The following is a 20,756-nucleotide window of genomic DNA, read 5'->3' as shown; positions in this document are numbered from 1 at the left end:
TCTTACAATATTCGTTAAACATCATCTACCATTCACGAAGCCATGCTGACTGTCCTTAATCAACCTATGGCTGTCCAAATGCCTATATATCTTCTCTCTCAGAACTCCTTCCAATAATTTACCTATTACTGATGTCAAGCTCACTGGCCTATAATTACCTGGTTTATTTTTGGAGCCTTTTTTTAAATAACGGGACAACATGAGCTACTCTCCAATCCTCTGGCACTTCACCTTCACATTTTGAATATATCTGCCAGGGTCCCTGTAATTTCTACACTTATCTCCCTCAAGGTCTGAGGGAATATCATATCCAGCTCGGGGGATTTATCTACCTTTATTCTCTGTAAGGCAGCAAGCACCTCCTCCTCCTTGATCTCCATCTGTTTCATGACACTTCTGCTTGTTTCCCTTCCTTCCTTATACACTATGCCAGTTTTCTGAGTAAATACTATGCAAAAAAAACTAAGATCTCCCCTATTACGTGAGGCTCCACACATAGTTGATCACTGATCCTCTAAGGGACTAATTTTGTCCCTTGTTATCCTTTTACTCTTAATCTACTTGTAGAAATCCTTCAGGTTTACCTTCACATTATCTGCCAAAGCAACCTCATGTCTTCTTTTTGCCTTCCTGAATTCCTCCTTGAGTATTTTTTTTGTACACTTCATGTACCTCATTAGCTCCTTGTTGCTTATACTTGCGATACACATCCCTTGTCTTGTAAACCAGATCACCAATATCCCTTGAAAACCAGGGTTCCCTATGCCCGTTTACTCTCCCTTTAATCCTAACAAGAACATGCAAACTCTACACTCTCAAAATTTCACCTTTGAAGGCCTTCCACTTACTTAACACACCCTTGTCAGAAAACAGAATATCCCAATCCACTCTTCCTAGATCCTTTATAATTTCCACAAAATTTGCCTTCCTCCAATAAAGAATCCCATTATGAGGACCAGAGATCCTTTTCCATAATCATCTTGATAATGTCATTACTGAAGGTAAGGGCAGAACGGTTCCGTCTTTACAGCACCAACAATTGGGACCGGACTTCAGTTCGAATCCACACCGTCTGAAAGGAGTTTGTATGATCTCCCTGTGTTTGCATGGATTTTTCCTGGGGGCTCCAGTTTCATCCCACCATTCAAAACATACCGGGGGGGGTGGTGTATGTTAATGGGGCGTAAGTTAATGGGGTGCAAATTGGGCAGCATTGACTCGTGGGCAAAAATGGCCTGTTACAGTGCTGTTTCTTTCTTTGGCTTGGCTTCGCGGACGAAGATTTATGGAGGGGGTAAAAAGTCCACGTCAGCTGCAGACTCGTTTGTGGCTGACAAGTCCGATGTGGGACAGGCAGACACGATTGCAGCGGTTGCAGGGGAAAATTGGTTGGTTGGGGATGGGTGTTGGGTTTTTCCTCCTTTGCCTTTTGTCAGTGAGGTAGGCTCTGCGGTCTTCTTCAAAGGAGGTTGCTGCCTGCCAAACTGTGAGGCGCCAAGATGCACGGTTTGAGGCGATATCAGCCCACTGGCGGTGGTCAATGTGGCAGGCACCAAGAGATTTCTTTAGGCATACAGTGCTGTATGTCTAAATTAAAAATTAAATTATTGTCACTGGACCTAAAATATTTGTCTTTACATACATCTGTCACCTGACCTGTCTTGTTTCCTAATAGGAGATCAAATACTGCATTCTCTCTCATTGATAACTCTATATAGTGATTTAGAAAACTTCCCTGAGCACATTTCACAAACTGCAAACCATCCAGCCCTTTCACAGTATGGGAATCCAAATCAATATTTGGAAAGTTAAAATCTCCTACCATCACAACTTTCTGCTTCTTACATCGGGCTGCTGTCTCTCTACAGATTTGCTCCTCTAATTCTCTCTGACTATTGGACAGTCTATAATACAACCCTATCAGTGTGGTCACACCTTTCCCATTCTTCAACTCCACTTATATGGCCTCTGTAGATAAACCCTCCTTCCTGTCCTTACTTCGTACAGCTGAGATATTTTCCCTGACTAGCAATACAACTCCTCCCCCTTTCATCCCTTCCCCTCATCACGTCTGAAGCAGCGGAATCCTGGAACATTAAGTTGCCAGTCCTGCCCCTCCTGCAACCAAATTTCAACAATAGCAATAATGTCATAATCCCACTTCAATCCATACCCTAAGATCGTCAGCCTTTCCAACAATACTCCTTGCATTAAAATAAATACACCTGAGAATATTTCTATCATGTACAAACCTTTGATTTCTGTCTCTACATGCGATCCTCGCATGACCTTTATCATCCTCCTCAGTAACGGCTCTAACAGTCTGGTTCCCCATCGGAGCAAGACTAACAAACCTACCTGCAAGGATATTAATCCCCTTCCAGTTCAGAGGCAATCTGTCCCATTAGTACAGATCCCACCTTCCCTGGAACAGAACCCTCACTACTACACTAAGCCCTCAGCCACGTATTAAGCTGCCTTATTCTTCTATTTCTAACCTCTCCAGCATGTGGCATGGGAAGCAATCCTGAGATCACTAAGGTCTTCTTCTTCAATCGAATGCCTAACTCCCTGAACTCTCCTTGCAGGTCCTCCTCACCCTTCCTACCTATGTCATTGGTCCCTACATGGACCACGCCATCTGACTGATAACCCTCCCATCTAAGAATGTTGTGAACTCGATCTGAGATATTTCATATCCTGGCACCAGGGAGGCAACGTACCATCCAGGATTCACGATCTCCTCCACAGAACCTCTCACATGTCTTCCTAACTATGGAATCCTCTATCACTACAGCTCGCCTCTTTATCCCCCTTCCCTTCTTAGCCAGAGCACCAGACTCTGTGCCAGAGTCCTGATTGCCATGGCTTATACCCAATAGGTCATCCTCCTCTACAGTATACTTGTTTTTCAGGGGGGGATTCCCACTGGGGGCCCTGTTCTGCCTGCCTATTCCCTCTCTCTCCTAACTGTAATCCATCTTACCTCTTCCTGTCTCCTTGGTGTAATAGAGATCCTGTAACTCCTATCTATCACTCCTTCTGCCTCCCGAATGCTCCAGAGTTTATCCAGTTCCTGCTCCAAAGCCTTAACATGGTTTGTCAGGAGCATCAGCTGGATGCACTTCTCTCATTTGAGTCATCAGGGAAACTACTGACTTCCCTAACAATCCACATCCTACAAGAGGGACATTCCCCTTCCATGGGCTCCATACCCACACTCTCCCTGTCAATCCCGTGCTCTGTACCCCGCATTCCCTCCTTCACCACTACTCTACTACATTCTGCCTACTATGCTAGTAGTGAGGATCCTGGGTGGGTGTGGGGGGGGGGGGGGGTGTGTGAAAGAACAAGGAAAAAACCTGCAGCCAATTTCAGGAAAAACTTTTGGAAAATTTCTCCATTACATTGATATAGATTGAATGCATGTTGATATACATGTTCTTAAGGCAATAGCATAGTGAATGTACTGAACAATAGTATTTATTGTCTTCAGGAAGATTCAAGATGGCAGAAATATCTCATCAATGTTGCAAGACCTACGATGCATTTTTTTTTTACATTGGTGGCGAGTATCTGCTTAATGCTAAATTCAATTAAAGTTAATTTAATGATTCTCCAACTTCCTACGTGATGCAGCAAATCTGAAATTACCTTTGTGTTCAACTTGAAGTTGTTCATCATAATCCCCTTTTTCCCCCCAAGAAGGAAACCTTTTCGAAAAAATAGTTGCTGATTAGGCATTAGCAACACTCTAAATGGTTTAAGCGTTCAAATCACATCCCAATATTAGAGGTATTCCAAGATCTGTGGCACTCCAGGGTCTTCTGGATCAAAGTGATTGTGAAATGAGCAACGTAGCCTGGAATGCAGTTCCACTTAGGGATTCAATAAGGAATGCAGGGATTGTGTTACAGAAAATCGCTATATGGAGAGTTTTCTTGGAACCAGCTCCTCTGTAACATGGGAGTATACTGTAGAAGTATCAGATTATTCTCACATTTACAATGAACAAAGATAGCACACTGAAATACTAAGATCAAAATTAAGTGGGGTGAGAAGCAGGCCTCTCAGCCTCTCTCACCTCTGCCACTATTTACATACTGATCGTGACCTCATCTCTGCATTTACTCTAGCTGTTGTTGCCCAATCTCCCCCCCTCTTTCCCTTATCTATCAAGAATATGTCGCTTTGCCTTAAAGTATTGCATGAAGATGAGATGAGTTGGTGTTCCAAAGGCCTAAGCTTCTTTGAAGAAAAGAAATTACTTCCTTTGTCTTAAATTGGTGACCTTCTTTTTAAACAATTTGGTGCGTGATCTATTCCTGATCATGCTCCTTCAGACCATGAACTAACACTCTTGACAAATGAAAGTTGGAGAAATAATAGAAACTTTCAGCAAAATTCTGCTCTTTTTAATTAAATGTAAGGCAAATTTTTGTCATTAGAATGTAGAACAGTTCAGCACAGGAACAGGCCTTTCAGCCTATAGGGTTGCCCAAATTAAACTAACACTGCTGCTTACACCTGATACCTGTCCCTCTGTTCCCTGCATATCCGTGTGTTTAATCGAGAAACCCTTTAAACTACTGTCAGATCCACTTCCACAGCTACTTTTGCCAGTTCATTCCAGGTGCCTACCTCTCCGTGCAGAGGCAGGGTGGGAGAGGGAAGTTTCCTTACACCCCTTCTTTAAGCTTCTCCCCATCCCCCACCTAAAATGCATGTCCTCTGATATTTTAACCCAGGGTAAGAGATTCTGACTGTCTGATGATTTTATAAATTTTTATCAGGTCTCCTCTTGGGCTCCAACACTCCAGAGCAAACAGCCCAAATTTGTCTAACCTCTCCCCCCATAACTCATATCCTCAAAGCTTCTACGTCCATCGTGTAATGATGCGACCAGAATACCCCACAATATTCCATGTTGCCTAACCAAAGTTTTATTCAGCTATAACATAATTCCCTTACTTTTATATTTGTATCATTCTTCACTGATTTATTGATTAAATTTTCTATTTGATCCTTAAGAAATGGTTCCTTCATATAATTAGCACATGATTAAATATTTACCCTAATGCCTAATGAAATTCTTTGATAATTTAAAATATTCTGTTCTGAACCAGGTCCCTGTGTCTCCTAAGATTATTGAACAAGCATTTGTTTACTGTGCAAGTTTCTAATATTTTTTGCTTGCTAATACTGATAAATGGTGCCCCTAATGACAATTCTGTACAGCTGCACGCTTTCTGGGTTGACATCGAGAATTACTGCAATCTGACCCGACCTTGGTTTGCTTCAAGAATCCCCTTTCCATTGAATTTCTACATACCAGGGCAGATGTCGAGATCGGCAATGAATCAAATTGTTTTGTCCAGAGGAGAGCCACCTTTCTGCAACATGAAGGATGTCGAAACACAGGTAAGGGAGCATTTGAATACTTAATCATTTAATAGTCAATTTAAATTAGCATGTTGTTTCGGGAATTTTAAATTTAGACATACAGCACGGTAACAAGCCATTTTGGCTCATGAGTCCATGCCGCCCAATTTACACCCAATTAACCAACACCCCCGGTACGTTTTGAACAGTGGGAGGTAACCGAAGCCTCCAGGAAAAACCCACATGGGCACAGGGCAAACATCCCAACTCCTTACAGACAGCGTGGGATTCAAACCCAGGTCCCGATCACTGGCGCTGCAAAGGAGTGGTGCTAACAGCTACACCAACCGTGCCGAATATTTCATTGTCACTGGGAGGCAGAAAATGCTTTAAAAAATTCAATAGATTGAGCGGCATCCGTCCAAAATAAAAACAACATCCTGGGTCAAAGTCCCTCTGTCTGATGGTGCCTGACCTGCTGAGTTTTTTTCAAACATTTTCTGAATTTTTTGTTTACATTTTTTTCTGTTATTGAAAGGCAATTGTTTTTGTCTACAGTCAAAATCGGTAAAATGTTCTCAAAGATTTTTTTAGAAATTGTTTCTGACTTGTTTTTTAAATAGCATTTTATGTCTGTGATAAACTTACTTTTTTTTTAAGCACAGAGGCAGTAACAGCCAACTCCTTTGTCTAAGTGAACTTTTCCTTCTCCTCTCTCAGCATCTGTTTTTCCAGTCCATTCTGTGAATTATTGTGTTCATGGTAATCAAAGTGCATCTTGAACGCAAAATTGATTTCTGGTCAGTGAGATACAAAGAAAACTTTTTGGGTCCTGGTTCCAATGCATGTTGAGAGAATCAATTCCTGAACAATCTAGGAAAAGCTGAATGTTTTCAGGGAAAGTTTTTGTTTTAAGAAAAATTATGACTATTATTTTAGGCAACTGAGCATTACTTCACTCCTCGTGTCATGAGCCTCATCCCACTGACTAGCCTCTGAAATGATTTTCAAAGTAGAAGCATTTAACTAAATGTGATCATGCAAATGACTGTGGTGTAGACACCATAGTTACCTCTGAAATTTAAAAGATATTGAGCCAGTAGCTATGTGGCTAAACAATGACATCAAATACTAATAATCCCTTTGCAAAGCATTTCCACAATATTGAGATTGAAATGTGACATATGGCACAAGATCAACTTATCAATAAACCATTGGATCCAATTACATTGCAAACCTTATTCCAGAAAACAGCTTTGTCCTTGGGATGGACCCCCATGCACCCAGATGGCTTTTGACAGATCACTCCAGTCAGAGACTTGTTTGTAGTTTGGTATGCTTGCCTTCATGAACCAAGACTTTGATGACAAGAGTTTGGGTGTCATGTTGCAGCTGTACCAAAGATGGATTAAACGGCACTTGGGGTATTGGTGTACAGGTTGTGTCTCCATGCTACAGAAAGAGGTTCATTGTGAAGCTGGCTATGTTTGTAAATTTAGGTTTACATGATATTTAGGTTTATTTAGGCCAAGCGGTGACCTTACAGAGATTCTGTATGGGTGGTATAGATCCTTTTTCCAGGAGAGGGAAATAGCGAATGAAAGAGCACAGTTTTAAGTGAAAGGGGAGAAATTTAAAGGAGATCTGAGGCATATGTTTTTTTTCCACACATAGGTTGGTGGTTATCTGCAGTGAGCTGCCAAAGAAGGTGGTAGAGGCTGATACACCGTCTAAAAGGCATTTAGCCAAATACTTGGATAGGAAAGGTATAGATGGATACAAGGAGGTTATGTAAACATCATGGTGGACTGAATGGGTTAGGTTGGCATGCTTAGCATATCTGTCAGGACCAGTGACCCTGGTTCAAATTCACTGCTGTCTACAAGGAGTTTGTACATTCCCCCTGTGACCATGTGGGTTTCCTCAGTACTCCGGTTTCCTCCCATGTTCCAAAGACATGTGGGGGTGGTAATGGGTGTAATTGGGTGGTGGTATGGGTTCATGGGCTGGAAGGGCCTGTATTTCTAAATTTAAAAAAAAGGCTAATTTCTATGTTATGCTACTCTAAACTATTTTTTAAATTAAGCTAAAATAAAATGAGAAAGAAAGAGTGAGCTGCACAAAGTTAAATCAGAAAACTGCATTGATGGTGATGACCGGAGTTAATTGTCATATATGTATGACAATGGACAAATGCACTGGAAATGTCCTTGCTTTCTGCAGCGACACAAGTACGTAAAATCACTCATAAATTGTATTACCACATGAGAATAAAAAGATAATAAATATGAAAGGATTGATAAATATTCATATTTGTAGTTAATGCAAAAATAAACGTGACGTTACAATAGTTGATGGCAGAATTATTAGCAGTGTGAAGAACAGAGGGATATGGGTCCAAGTCCATAGATCCTTCTAAACTGCCACTCAGGTAGGGTGGTTAAGAAGGCACTTGGTGTGCTGGCCTTAATTAGATGCAGAATTGAGTTCTCGAGCTGTGAGATAATGTTGGAACTCTATACAACTGGTTGGACCACACAGAGTACTGTGTTCAGTTTCATTGCCTCATTGGAGGAGGATGTGGAAACTTTAGAGAGGATGCAGACAATGTTACCTGGATCAGAGAACGTCTTATGAAGAAAGGTTGAGTGAGCTATGGTTTTCTCCTTGGAGTGACAGAATAGAGAGGCAATTTAATTGAGGTGTATGAAATTATGAGAGTCAACACCCATCACCTTTCTCCCAAGGTGGGCATGGCCAATACTGGATGACATCTATTTAGGATGAGTGTAGGAAAGTTTAAGGGAGATGTCATATGTCGTTTTTTTAAACCGAGAGTGGTGGGTACTTGGAATGCCCTATCTGAGGTAGTGGTTGAGGCTGATAAAATAGCATAATTGAAAGAGACCCTTGGATAGGTATGAGGATGTAAGAAATGGGTTATGGGCTATAAGGGAGGGAAAGGTTAGATTGATCGTGGAGTAGGTTTATATCTGTTGGCACAACATGGCGGACTGAAGGCTCTACTGTTTTATCTTCTAATAGTGCAGACACATCTTTGTTCCTGGAGTAGTCTTCTGGAAAGGGTATTATAGGAAGGTTCAACAGCCTGACAATTTTGGCCCAGAGATACCAGACTACAGGCTTCCGCTATACCTTATGTCTGAAGTTAATAGTGAGAAGAGATGGTCACAAAAGTGATTGGAATCCTTTATGATGTTGGCTGCTGTTTCATTCTTCTTTCTTCTTACTTTGGCTTGGCTTCGCCGACGAAGATTAATGGAGGGGTAATGTCCACGTCAGCTGCAGGCTCGTTTGTGGCTGACAAGTCTGATGCGGGACAGGCAGACACGGTTGCAGCGGTTGCAAGGGAAAATTGGTGGGTGGGGATTGGGTGTTGGGTTTTTCCTCCTTTGTCTTTTGACAGTGAGGTGGGCTCTGCGGTCTTCTTCAAAGGAGGTTGCAGCCCGCCGAACTGTGAGGCGCCAAGATGCACGGTTTGAGGCGAGATCAGCCCACTGGTGGTGGTCAATGTGGCAGGCACCAAGAGATTTCTTTAAGCAGTCCTTGTACCTCTTCTTTGGTGCACCTCCGTCTCGGTGGCCAGTGGAGAGCTCACCATATAACACGATCTTGGGAAGGCGATGGTCCTCCATTCTGGAGACGTGACCCACCCAGCGCAGTTGGGTCTTCAGCAGCGTGGATTCGATGCTTGCGGATTCTGCCCTCTCGAGTACTTCGATGTTGGTGATGAAGTCATTCCAATGAATGTTGAGGATGGAGCGGAGACAGCGCTGATGGAAGCGTTCTAGGAGCCGTAGGTGATGCCGGTAGAGGACCCATGATTCAGAGCCGAACAGGAGCTGGGTATGACAACGACTCTGTACTCGGCTGCTGTACTTAAAGCATAAAGCCTGAATACGACTTGGATTGCTTGATCTCAGAAGCTAAGCAGGCGCAGGACTGGTCAGTACTTGGAGGGGAGATCGCCTAGGAACACCAGGTGCTGTAGGTTTCTGTGAGGGGCGCTGGACAAAGGGGCAACTCCATCTGCCTCTCGGAGAACAAAAGTTAAAATATTTAATATATGTTGCATTCTAAGTGTAGTACTACGTGACAATAATGGAACCTTTACCTTTTTTGTATGAGGCAGCTGCTCGTACAGATGTCTTATATGGACAGGGCATTGGTTCCCATGATAGACTTGGCTAGGTTTGTCATTTTCTGCAGGCTTCTGTGTTCCCAGGCACTTGAGTTTCTTTTTTTTTTTTTTTTTTTCTTTGGCTTGGCTTCGCGGACGAAGATTTATGGAGGGGGTAAAAAGTCCACGTCAGCTGCAGGCTCGTTTGTGGCTGACCAGTCCGATGCGGGACAGGCAGACACGATTGCAGCGGTTGCAAGGGAAAATTGGTTGGTTGGGGTTGGGTGTTGGGTTTTTCCTCCTTTGCCTTTTGTCAGTGAGGTGGGCTCTGCGGTCTTCTTCAAAGGAGGCTGCTGCCCGCCAAACTGTGAGGCGCCAAGATGCACGGTTTGAGGCGTTATCAGCCCACTGGCGGTGGTCAATGTGGCAGGCACCAAGAGATTTCTTTAGGCAGTCCTTGTACCTTTTCTTTGGTGCACCTCTGTCACGGTGGCCAGTGGAGAGCTCGCCATATAATACGATCTTGGGAAGGCGATGGTCCTCCATTCTGGAGACGTGACCCATCCAGCGCAGCTGGATCTTCAGCAGCGTGGACTCGATGCTGTCGACCTCTGCCATCTCGAGTACCTCGACGTTAGGGGTGTGAGCGCTCCAATGGATGTTGAGGATGGAGCGGAGACAACGCTGGTGGAAGCGTTCTAGGAGCCGTAGGTGGTGCCGGTAGAGGACCCATGATTCGGAGCCGAACAGGAGTGTGGGTATGACAACGGCTCTGTATACGCTTATCTTTGTGAGGTTTTTCAGTTGGTTGTTTTTCCAGACTCTTTTGTGTAGTCTTCCAAAGGCGCTATTTGCCTTGGCGAGTCTGTTGTCTATCTCATTGTCGATCCTTGCATCTGATGAAATGGTGCAGCCGAGATAGGTAAACTGGTTGACCGTTTTGAGTTTTGTGTGCCCGATGGAGATGTGGGGGGGCTGGTAGTCATGGTGGGGAGCTGGCTGATGGAGGACCTCAGTTTTCTTCAGGCTGACTTCCAGGCCAAACATTTTGGCAGTTTCCGCAAAGCAGGACGTCAAGCGCTGAAGAGCTGGCTCTGAATGGGCAACTAAAGCGGCATCATCTGCAAAGAGTAGTTCACGGACAAGTTTCTCTTGTGTCTTGGTGTGAGCTTGCAGGCGCCTCAGATTGAAGAGACTGCCATCCGTGCGGTACCGGATGTAAACAGCGTCTTCATTGTTGGGGTCTTTCATGGCTTGGTTCAGCATCATGCTGAAGAAGATTGAAAAGAGGGTTGGTGCGAGAACACAGCCTTGCTTCACGCCATTGTTAATGGAGAAGGGTTCAGAGAGCTCATTGCTGTATCTGACCCGACCTTGTTGGTTTTCGTGCAGTTGGATAATCATGTTGAGGAACTTTGGGGGACATCCGATGCGCTCTAGTATTTGCCAAAGCCCTTTCCTGCTCACGGTGTCGAAGGCTTTGGTGAGGTCAACAAAGGTGATGTAGAGTCCTTTGTTTTGTTCTCTACACTTTTCTTGGAGCTGTCTGAGGGCAAAGACCATGTCAGTGGTTCCTCTGTTAGCGCGAAAGCCGCACTGTGATTCTGGGAGAATATTCTCAGCGACACTAGGTATTATTCTATTTAGTAGAATCCTAGCGAAGATTTTGCCTGCAATGGAGAGCAACGTGATTCCCCTGTAGTTTGAGCAGTCTGATTTCTCGCCTTTGTTTTTGTACAGGGTGATGATGGTGGCATCACGAAGATCCTGAGGCAGTTTACCTTGGTCCCAACAAAGCCAAAAGAAGTTTGATGGAGTATTCAATGACATGCAAGATCTCATCAGACTCCTTAGGAAATAGAGAAGAGGTCCTTTTCCTCATGTTTGCATTGCATTTTGTGATAGCAGTGTAGAAAGCTAGAGATAGAGAAATGAATGTGGTAGTGAGATAGTGGCAAGTAGGACAAGCCATGAGTCACATCTGTGGACTAAATGCAGCTGCTCTGCAATCTATACCTGGGTATTGTCTCCTCCACAATGGAGAAACCAATGATGTTCAATAGATAGGAAGAAGTGGAAGTGAATTGCCGCTGTAACCAAAAGACTCTTTGTCCCTGGAAGAGATAAAAGTGCAGGCGTTTCATTTTCTGCGGCTACATGGAGAATGTTTCTTTCCTAAATGGGACAGCTCTGGCATTTTAATGTGTGAATAAAATTCTCGGCCTTTGTGCTTGAATCTTTCTTGCTGTACAAGTGGTGGTTAGTGTGGAGAAGGGAGAGGAGAATAAATTTTTGATTGGCATCCATTGACTGGCTCTTTTCATAAATGCCCAAATGAAAGAACATTGGTTTTCAATAGCACTTGAACAGCCTGCAATTAAAGTACCAACATGCAAATTATTTTTCATAATTAAGCAAGCTCTATTAAATTGCATATTATTCAGTACTGTCTAAAGTCATTGGTACATATTTAAGAATTACTTTGATTTACTGCAAAGTTGGCTTAAATGTTACTGTTTTGCATGTTTTGTATAGATATACAGAGATGCGAAAGAATGTCTGAACCTTCTGTCCTCTAGGTTGGGAACATCTAATTTTTTCTTTGAGAAAACGTGAGTAACAATGGGGAAAAATGGTTCTAACCTTTTTTTAATGACTTGTACAGTCTTTTGGGAAGGACATAAAACTTGTACAGAAAACCTTAAATTCTCTTTAGTCAATCGTGAATTATTTCTGGTTTCTCCCAGCTCTGAGCCAATGTTTGCCCCTGCCTTTATTTCGCCACTGCACCTCTCCTGCCCTTTATTTTCCCTAATTGTGAGGGGAGAATCAAAGCCTGTTCTCATAATTAAAGAATTTACTGTAGTAATAAAAATACAGAGGAATTAATGAGGAAGCATTAAAATTGCTTGTGCCTTGCTTTATCTTTGAAACTAAGTATCAAGTCTTCCTCTAGTATTTATACATTTATACATTTTTCGAAACAAAGATCGATTGAATCTTGAACAAGAGAGGTGAAAGAGTGCTGCCCATCAGTATCAAGGAGATGAGTTTGTGGTCATCTCCATTGCTTCGATGGGCAGTGAATTCCACAGATTCACCACCTTCTGGGAAAAGCAATTCCTCCTCTGGCACAGTTGGCGAGGCAGTTAGCGCAATGTCTTTACAGTGCCAGTGATCAGGACTTGGGTTCTAATCCCGCGCTGCCTGTATGGAATTTGTATGTTCTCCCCGTGTCTGCATGGGTTTTTCCCAGGAGCTCCAATTTTCTCCCACCGTTTGAAATGTGGGGGTGTAGCTTTATTGAGTGTAAATTGGGCGGCAAGGACCCGTGGGCTGAAAAGGCCTGTTACCGTGCTGTAGGTCTAAATTGAAATTTAAAATTTAAACGTGTCCTAAATTTACTACCCTGAATCTTGAGGCTATGTCTCCCCTACCAATGGAAATAACTTGTCCACCTCTATCTTATCTATGTGTTTCATAATTTTATGTTTCTATAAGATCCCCTCTCATTCTTCTAAATTCTAGTGACTATAGTCCCAGAGGACTCGGTCTCTCCTCATAGGCTAACCTCTTCATCTCCGGAATTAGCACAAGACTAATCATTTAGCCCATTAATTCTAGGCTGACCTTGGAGTGTTCCTGTCAATCCAATTCCTTTTGGGACAAGAATTTTTTTTTTTTTCAAATTTAAAATATTAATCCAAAAACACTCGAGTATTGATGTCTTTAATGTTAGGTGCAATGTTATTATTTTATAATGTGTTTTCATTGTTTCATCTTCAGACCAACAAGTTTTGATGCCTTTGCATTTGGATTTCTTGCTCCTTTGTATAAAGCAGAGCTGCCTAATGCTCATCTCCAGAAGCACTTACATCAGCTCCATAACCTATGTCACTTCTGTGACAACATCTTGACTCAGTACTTTGTACAAAGCTCTGTAGGTGAGTCACTGGACAGAGTGGGTGGAAAACTGTGCCTACCTGACCAAACTTACTCATGATATGTGCGGGGTTTCATAGGAAGTTCCATGGTATCCTGTTGCAAGTTATTTATGGTTCACCGTATGCATCAAGAGTGGGTATGCCATTCAGTCATTGTAAGGTGAAGAAGGGGATGTGAGTGAGTAACCTTTTCCTTTCTACAGTATGTGAATATGTAAAAAGCAGAGTGAATTGGCATGATGCCTTAGTTGTGGTAAGACTGTGGCAAATAAAGCATAATGTGTGAAAGTGAGGTCATTCACCTTAGACCTGTGAGGAAAATGAGAACAGATAACTGCGTCATGGATTGTGGATAAGTAGAGATGTGTGGGTCCAGACACTGAAATAGCTAAGTATTTATTTAACACCTATGAAAAGTAAACCAGTAGGATGAGACATTCTATCCATCTTAAGATCCAGAACAGAAAGGATTATAAACTATGCTCCAGTGTATTTTTCTGTTTGTGTGTCCTATGGCTCTGGAGGTAGAATTAGGGTTGGGAGCTCTGCACTGCAAAGTTGCTGAACTGAAACTGGGTTTCTAAAAGTATGAAATGATGAAGACAGGTTGCAAAGTTTAGATTTTATTCTCATGATTTGGATTATGGAATGAATAATTTTTTGTGGCTGTGTTTGCAGACAATACGAGGGAGCAGATAGTGTAGAGGAAGGTTGCAGAAGGAGAAGAGGACAGATTAGGCAAATGGGCAGAAAAATTGCAAATTAAATATAATGTCGGAAATGTACAGTTATACATTTTGATAGAAAAAAAAATGAGCAGACTATTTCTTAAATGGGGGAGAAGATTGAAAATACCCAAATACAAAGGGACCTGGGAGTCCTCATGCAGGGTAGCCTGAAGGTAACCTTGCAGGTTGAGTCAGTGGTAAAGAAACCAAATGCAATGCTGGCGTTCATTTCAAGAGGAATAAAATATCTGATCAGGGTTGTGATTTGGAGGTTTTTTTAGGCACTGGTGAGACCTCATTTGGAGTATTGTGAACAGTTTTGGGCTCCTCATTTAAGAAAGGATGTGCTGATATTGGAGAGGGTTCAAAGGAGGTTCACAAGAATGATTCCGGGAATGAAAGGGTTATCATATGAGGAGCATTTGACAACTCTTGGCCTGTATTCATTGGAATTCATGAGAATGAAGGGGGGATTTCATTGAAACATTTTGAATGTTGAAAGGCATGAACAGAGTAGGTGTGGAAAGGTTGTTTCTCACAGTGGGAGAGTCTAGGATAAGGAGGCACAACTTCAGGATTAAAGGGCATCTGCTTAGAATGGAGATGCATTGGAATTTCTTCAGCCAGTGGGTGGTAAATCTGTGGAATTTGTTGCCTCAGGCAGTTGTGGAGGCCAGGACATTGGGTGTTTTTAAAGCAGAGATTGATAGGTTCTTGATTAGTCATGGCATCAAAGGTTATGGGGAAAAGGATAGGCAGTGGGGATGAGTGGGAAAATGGATCAGCTCATGATTGACTGGCCGGGCAGACTTAATAGGCTGTATAGCCCATTTCTGCTCCTGTGTCTTATGGTCTTTTGGTAAACTTATCTAACTCGTATCAAGAGAAATTCAGGAGCACAGAACAAGGAGATGTTATGATTCAATTTTAACGTAGGTCAATGTGGAAAAATTGCTTTCTGACACAATGATGTAGATTGGGAATACTGACTATCACCACAACTTACCCACAAAAAAAGTAAAACTAACACTGATGTCAAATGCAAGATTGATAGTATACAGGGCACTCAAACCAAAGAGGAGTTGATATGGATCACATTCGTAGTCTATCTATCTTTAACACCTTGTACAGACGAGATATGGATTAGCCATAGCCTTATTGAATGACGGGGCAGATGGGGTGACCTAATAGCACCTTCAATTCCTTTGAGGTTGAGGTGTGTTACTAACTTGTGCCCCATACATTCCACTGAGTAAATATGAGGTTTCATGCATGCTTGGGTCTGTTGGATAAGTTTTGACGCAAGCCAGCCAAAATTTCTCATGATGCTCAAGCAAGTGAGAAAGTACAAAAAATGTCTCATTAGCATATAAACTAACTACAGACTGTGCAGGATTTAAAATTGTAGGTTTAGTTGCATGGTTTAGAAGGAATTATTTAAGTAGTGAATCATTAAATTCACCAAATTAAATTAAATAATCATACTTAAATAATGAAAGATTAAAGCATGTTGGTTGTGCAGAGAGAATTGGATGTTAATTTCCAGGTCCAACAGGAAATCAAAAAGGCAAATGAAATGTTGACCTTCATTGCTCGAGGGATTGAAGTTAAGTGCAGGGTGGTTCTGCTGCAACTGTATAGGGTCCTGGTGAGGCCTCACCTGGAGTACTGCATAAAAGAGATAGATGGCTTAATCCTATTCCTGCTTCTTCTGTTCTTATAAGGCTTGAGGCAATGGGGATTTGTGTTATTTCTCCTTTTTTTTTCAGGTTGAATTTCGTATTCTTTTATTTGCCCAGGAATTTAATCTAATTACTCTGATTTGTAGTGCTCCAAGATTTATTTCAGGCATGAACATTGTCAGAGGAACCTCATGTGGGACCTGGATTTCCCAGTATGGTGAATAAGCATTTGAAACTTCCATCATGCAGGGCCTTGTAGTTTCCTGCACTGTGGTCCGTCAGCTGCACAGCTGAAGCCTCACTTGTGTTTTTGTGTTTCCTGGCCACTGGCCATAACCCAACTTCCCAGCCGAGGCTGGAAATTGACGTGTCAAACTATGCCTTGTTCATGGTCTTCCTGTACCTTTTATCACACCACTCTGAGCATTAGGGTGGCAGGGTTGGCATAGTGGTTGGTGCCACACTATTACAGCGCCAGCGGCCCGTGTTCAAATCCGGTGCTGTCTGTAAGGAGTTCCTACGTTTTCCCATGTCTGCATGGGTTTCTTATGGGTGCTCTATTTTCCTCCCATCCTCCAAAAATGTACGGGGTTTGCAATTGGTGTATTTGGGTAGCACGGGCTGATAGACATAGAACACTATAATATCGTACAGGCCCTTTGGCCCTCAATGTTGTGCTGACCCATATATTCCTCAAAGAAAAAGTACTAAAACCTCCCTACCCAGTTGCCCTTTATTTTACTTCCATCCATGTGCCTGTCTAAGAGTCTCTTAAATGCCCGTAATGTTTCAGCCTCCGCCACCATCCCTGGCAAGGCATTGCAGACACCCATAACTCTCTGCATGTAAAAAAAAGCCTACCTTTGATGTCTCCACTAAACTTTCCTCCCTTCACTTTGTACTTAAGACCTCTGGTATTTGTTATTCCTGCTATGGGAAACAGGTGCTGGTTGTCCACCCTATATATGCCTCTCATAATCTTGTAGACTTCTATTAAGTCTCCTCTCATCCTTCTACACTCCAAGGAGAAAAGTCCTCGCTCTGCTAACCTGGCTTCATAAAACTTGTTTTTCAATCCAGGTAACACCCTGGTAAATCTCCTCTGCACTCTCTCCATAGCTTCCACATCCTTTCTATAATGAGGTGACCAGAACTTAATACTCTTAAGTGTGGTCCACCAGAGATTTGTAGAGTTGCAACATAACCTCTCTACTCTTGAACTCAATCCCCCTATTAATTAATCCCAGGCCTTCTTAACTAACCTATCAACTTGTGCAGCGACCTTGACAGATGTATGGATTTGGACCCCAAGGTCCCTCGGTACCTGTACACAGCCTTCTGGTTTGTCCTTCCAAAATGCATCGCATCACACTTATCCAGATTGAACTCCATCTGCCACTTCTCCACCCAACTCTGCATTCTATCTATATTCTCTAGTAGCCTTCAACAACCTTCAGCTTCATCCACAACTCCTCCAACCTTCGTATCATCTGCAAACTTACTGACCCATCCTTCCACCTCTTCACCCAGGCCATTTATGAAAATCACAAACAGCAGGGGTCCCAGAACAGATCCTTGCTGTACTCCGCTAGTCACTGTCTTCCCGCAGAATACTTTCCTTCCACTACTATTCTCTGCTTTCTACCTTCAAGCCAATTTTTTATCCACACAGCTAAGGTTCCACTGATCCCATGCCTCATGACTTTCTGGATGAGTTTCTCATGGGGGAGCTTCTCAAATACCTTACTAAAATCCATATAGACCACATCTACTGCCCTTCCTTCATCAATTTATTTTGTTACCTCCTCAAAAAACTCAATTAGACTGGTGAGGCACAACCTTCCCTTCATAAACCATGCTGACTATCCTTGAGTAGACTGTACTTCTCCAAATACTCAGAGATCCTATCCTTAAGAATCCTTTCCAGTAGTTTGCACACCAGTGTATAATTCCCAATTTTTTTTTAATCAAGGGGTCTACATTTGCCATTATCCAATCCTCTGGCACCTCCACTGTGGCCAAAGAGGACTCAAAGATCATAGCTACTGCTCCAGCTATCTCTTCTCTCACTTCCCACAGCAACCTGGGGCACATCGCATCCAGCCCTAAGGACTTGTCAATCTTGATGTTTTTAAGAAGATCCAACACTACCTCTTTCTTAATCTCAACATTATCCAGCACACCAGCGTGTTCTATTCAGGCCTCACTCTGATTAAAGTCCTTTTCTCTTGTGTATAGTGAAGCAAAGTGCTCATTTAGGAACTCCCCATCCTCCACTGCCTCCAGGCACATGTTGCCTCCTTTAGTAGCCCTACTTTCATTCTTGTCATCCTTTTCTTCACGTACGCATAGAATGCCTTGGTGTTCTTCTTAATCCTTTCTAAAATTCCTTCCTGGCTACCATATACTTCTTATGAGCTCTTCCTGTTTCCTGCTTCCTATATCTTCCTTCTTCCTTTTGACTAGCTACCTCACCTGTTTTGTCAACCACAGTTCCCTTTTCCTACCATCTTTTCCTTGTCCCATTGGGACAAACCTATCCTGAACCCAGCACAAGTGGTCCCTAATTTCCTCCATATTAGTTCTGTGCTTTCACCCTTGAACATCTGTTTCAATTTACTCTCGCTAGTTCCTGCCTCATCCCTTCATAATTGGCCCTTCCCCAATTAAACACTTTCCCATTTTGTCTGCTTTTATCCTTTTCCATAGCTATGCTAAAGCTCAGGGAATTGTGGTCACTCTCACCAATATTCTCCCCCACCAAGAGGTCCGCCACCTGACCATACCATATTCATTACCCAGAATTGGATCCGGTATGGCCTCTCCTCTCATTGGCAGGAATCCTTCTTGAATACACCTGACAAATGAGCCCCATCTATCCCTCTTGTAGTCAGGAAGTCCTAGTCAATATTAGGGAAGTTGAAATCACCCATAACTACAACCTTGTATTCCCTGCACCATTCCAAAATCTGCCTGCTTATCTGCTCCTTGGTATCCCGAGGGCTTTTTAGAGGCCTATAGACTACACCTAGTACAGTATAACGCCCTTTCTATTTCTGACTTCCACCCACACCATCTCAGTAGACACTCCCTCTGCAGCGTCCTCCCTTTCTATAGCCGTGATACTAATCCTGACCAGTAATGCTACTCCTCCCTCCCCCCCCCCGCCTCTTTTACCTCCCATCCTATTATTTTTATGACACCTAAATGCTGGTACCTGCATCATCTAATCCTGCCCTTCCTACAGCCAAGTTTCTGCAACGGCCACAACATTGTAGTCCCACGTACTGATCCGTGCTATAAGTTCATTCCCTAATACTCCCAGCATTGAAATAGACAAATTTCAGCCCCTCTAACTGGCTACATATGTATTTTGTCCCCTGCCTGTCCTTCCTCACCAACTCAGAACATCATGCTTTTGACCTTTGGCCCTATTCACTGCACTTGCATTCTGGTTCCTAACCCCCGCCAAACAAGTTTAAACCCTTCCCAACCGCTCTAGCGAAGCTGGCCACCAGGATATTGGTCTCTTTCCAGTTCATGTGCAGCCATCCTTTTTGTTCAGGGCTGACCGCCAGAAGAGTTCCCAATGATCCATGAATCTGAACCACTGTCCTCTGCACCAACTCTTCAGCCACACATTCATCTGCCACAACTTCCTGTTCCTACCCTCTCTGGCACATGGCACAGACAGCAATCCTGAGATTACCACTCTTGAGGTCCTGCTTTTTAATTTCTTTCCTAACAACCTATATTCCCTCTTCAGGACCTCATCACTACTCCTATCTATGTCATTGGTCCCCATGTGGACCATGACATCTGGTTGCTCACCCTCCCCCTTCAGAATGCTGTGAACTTGATCAGAGACGTCCCTGACCCTGGTACCTGGGAGTCAACATCCGGGAGTCTCGATCTCATCACAGAACCTCCTATCTGCTCCCCTTAACAACGAGTTTCCAATCACTATAGCTCTCCTCTTCTCCCCCCTTCCCCTCTGAGCCAAAGGCCAGCCTCTGCACCAGTGATATGACCACCACGACTTGTCCCTGATGGATCATTTCTCCCTCCCCCTCCCCCCAAACAGTATCCAAAACAGTATACATATTGTTGAGGGGAATGGCTACAGGGGTCCTCTTCACTGACTGCTATTCCCCTTCCCTCTCCTAACAGTCACCCAACTACCTGCCTCCTGACGTGGGGGGTGACTGACTCCCTGAAGCTCCTCTCACTACTTCTGCCTCCCAAATGATCTCAATCTGGTTCCCAACACTCCAGCTCTCCTGAGTGCCTTGCTCCTCCTCTTCCAGCAATGGTCCTGAGATGACTATATCAGCTCATGGGCAAAAAGGGCCTGTTACCATGCTGTATCTCTAAATTAATAAAATTTAAAAAAAAATAGTGATACCTATCTGGATGATAATGTGGAAAATTGGATCAGCAAGTTTGCTGATGACACTAAGATTGGAGGTGTTGTGGACAGCGAGGAAGATTTCAAAGCTTGCAGAGAAATCTGGACCATCTGGAAAAATGGGCCAGAAAATGGCAGATGGAGTTTAATGCAGACAAATGTGAGATGTTGCATTTTGGAAGACTAACCAAGGTAGGACATACACAGTAAACGGTACGGCATTGAGAAGTGCGGAGGAACAAAGTGATCTGGGAATACAGATAAATAATTCCCTGGAAGTGGTGATACATATAGACAGGGTTATAAAGAAAGCTTTTGTCATCGTGGCCTTCATAAATCAAAGTAATGAGTACAGGAGTTGGGATGTTATGGTGAGGTTGTATAGACATTGGTGAGGCCGAATTTGGAGTATTGTATGCAGTTCTGGTCACCAAACTATAGGAAAGATAACAGTAAGATTGAAAGAGGGCA

At 43.1% G+C, this 20,756-nt stretch overlaps 1 protein-coding gene across 4 annotated transcripts in view; it reads left to right on the top strand.

Annotated features, from left to right (window-relative positions):
* Window positions 1–20,756, top strand: part of mtx3 (metaxin 3) — a 61,908-nt gene that overhangs the window by 29,574 nt on the left and 11,578 nt on the right. For 3 of the 4 annotated variants that reach the window (XR_011357780.1, XM_069938495.1, XM_069938505.1), the window contains exons 5-7: window positions 5,239–5,421; window positions 12,059–12,135; window positions 13,310–13,467. Coding sequence is in view for 3 of the 4 variants with exons in the window: in XM_069938495.1 (XP_069794596.1) it covers window positions 5,239–5,421; window positions 12,059–12,135; window positions 13,310–13,467 (418 nt within the window). In the remaining variant the exon portion in view is untranslated. The remainder of the gene's footprint in view (window positions 1–5,238; window positions 5,422–12,058; window positions 12,136–13,309; window positions 13,468–20,756) is intronic. The other variant, XM_069938515.1, reaches the window with a different exon arrangement.

This window comes from Narcine bancroftii, chromosome 1, assembly GCF_036971445.1.
Source record: "Narcine bancroftii isolate sNarBan1 chromosome 1, sNarBan1.hap1, whole genome shotgun sequence".
Lineage (NCBI taxonomy): Eukaryota > Metazoa > Chordata > Chondrichthyes > Torpediniformes > Narcinidae > Narcine > Narcine bancroftii.
The sequence above is the reverse complement of the archived record's forward strand: the minus strand, read 5'-3'. Positions and strand labels throughout refer to the sequence as shown.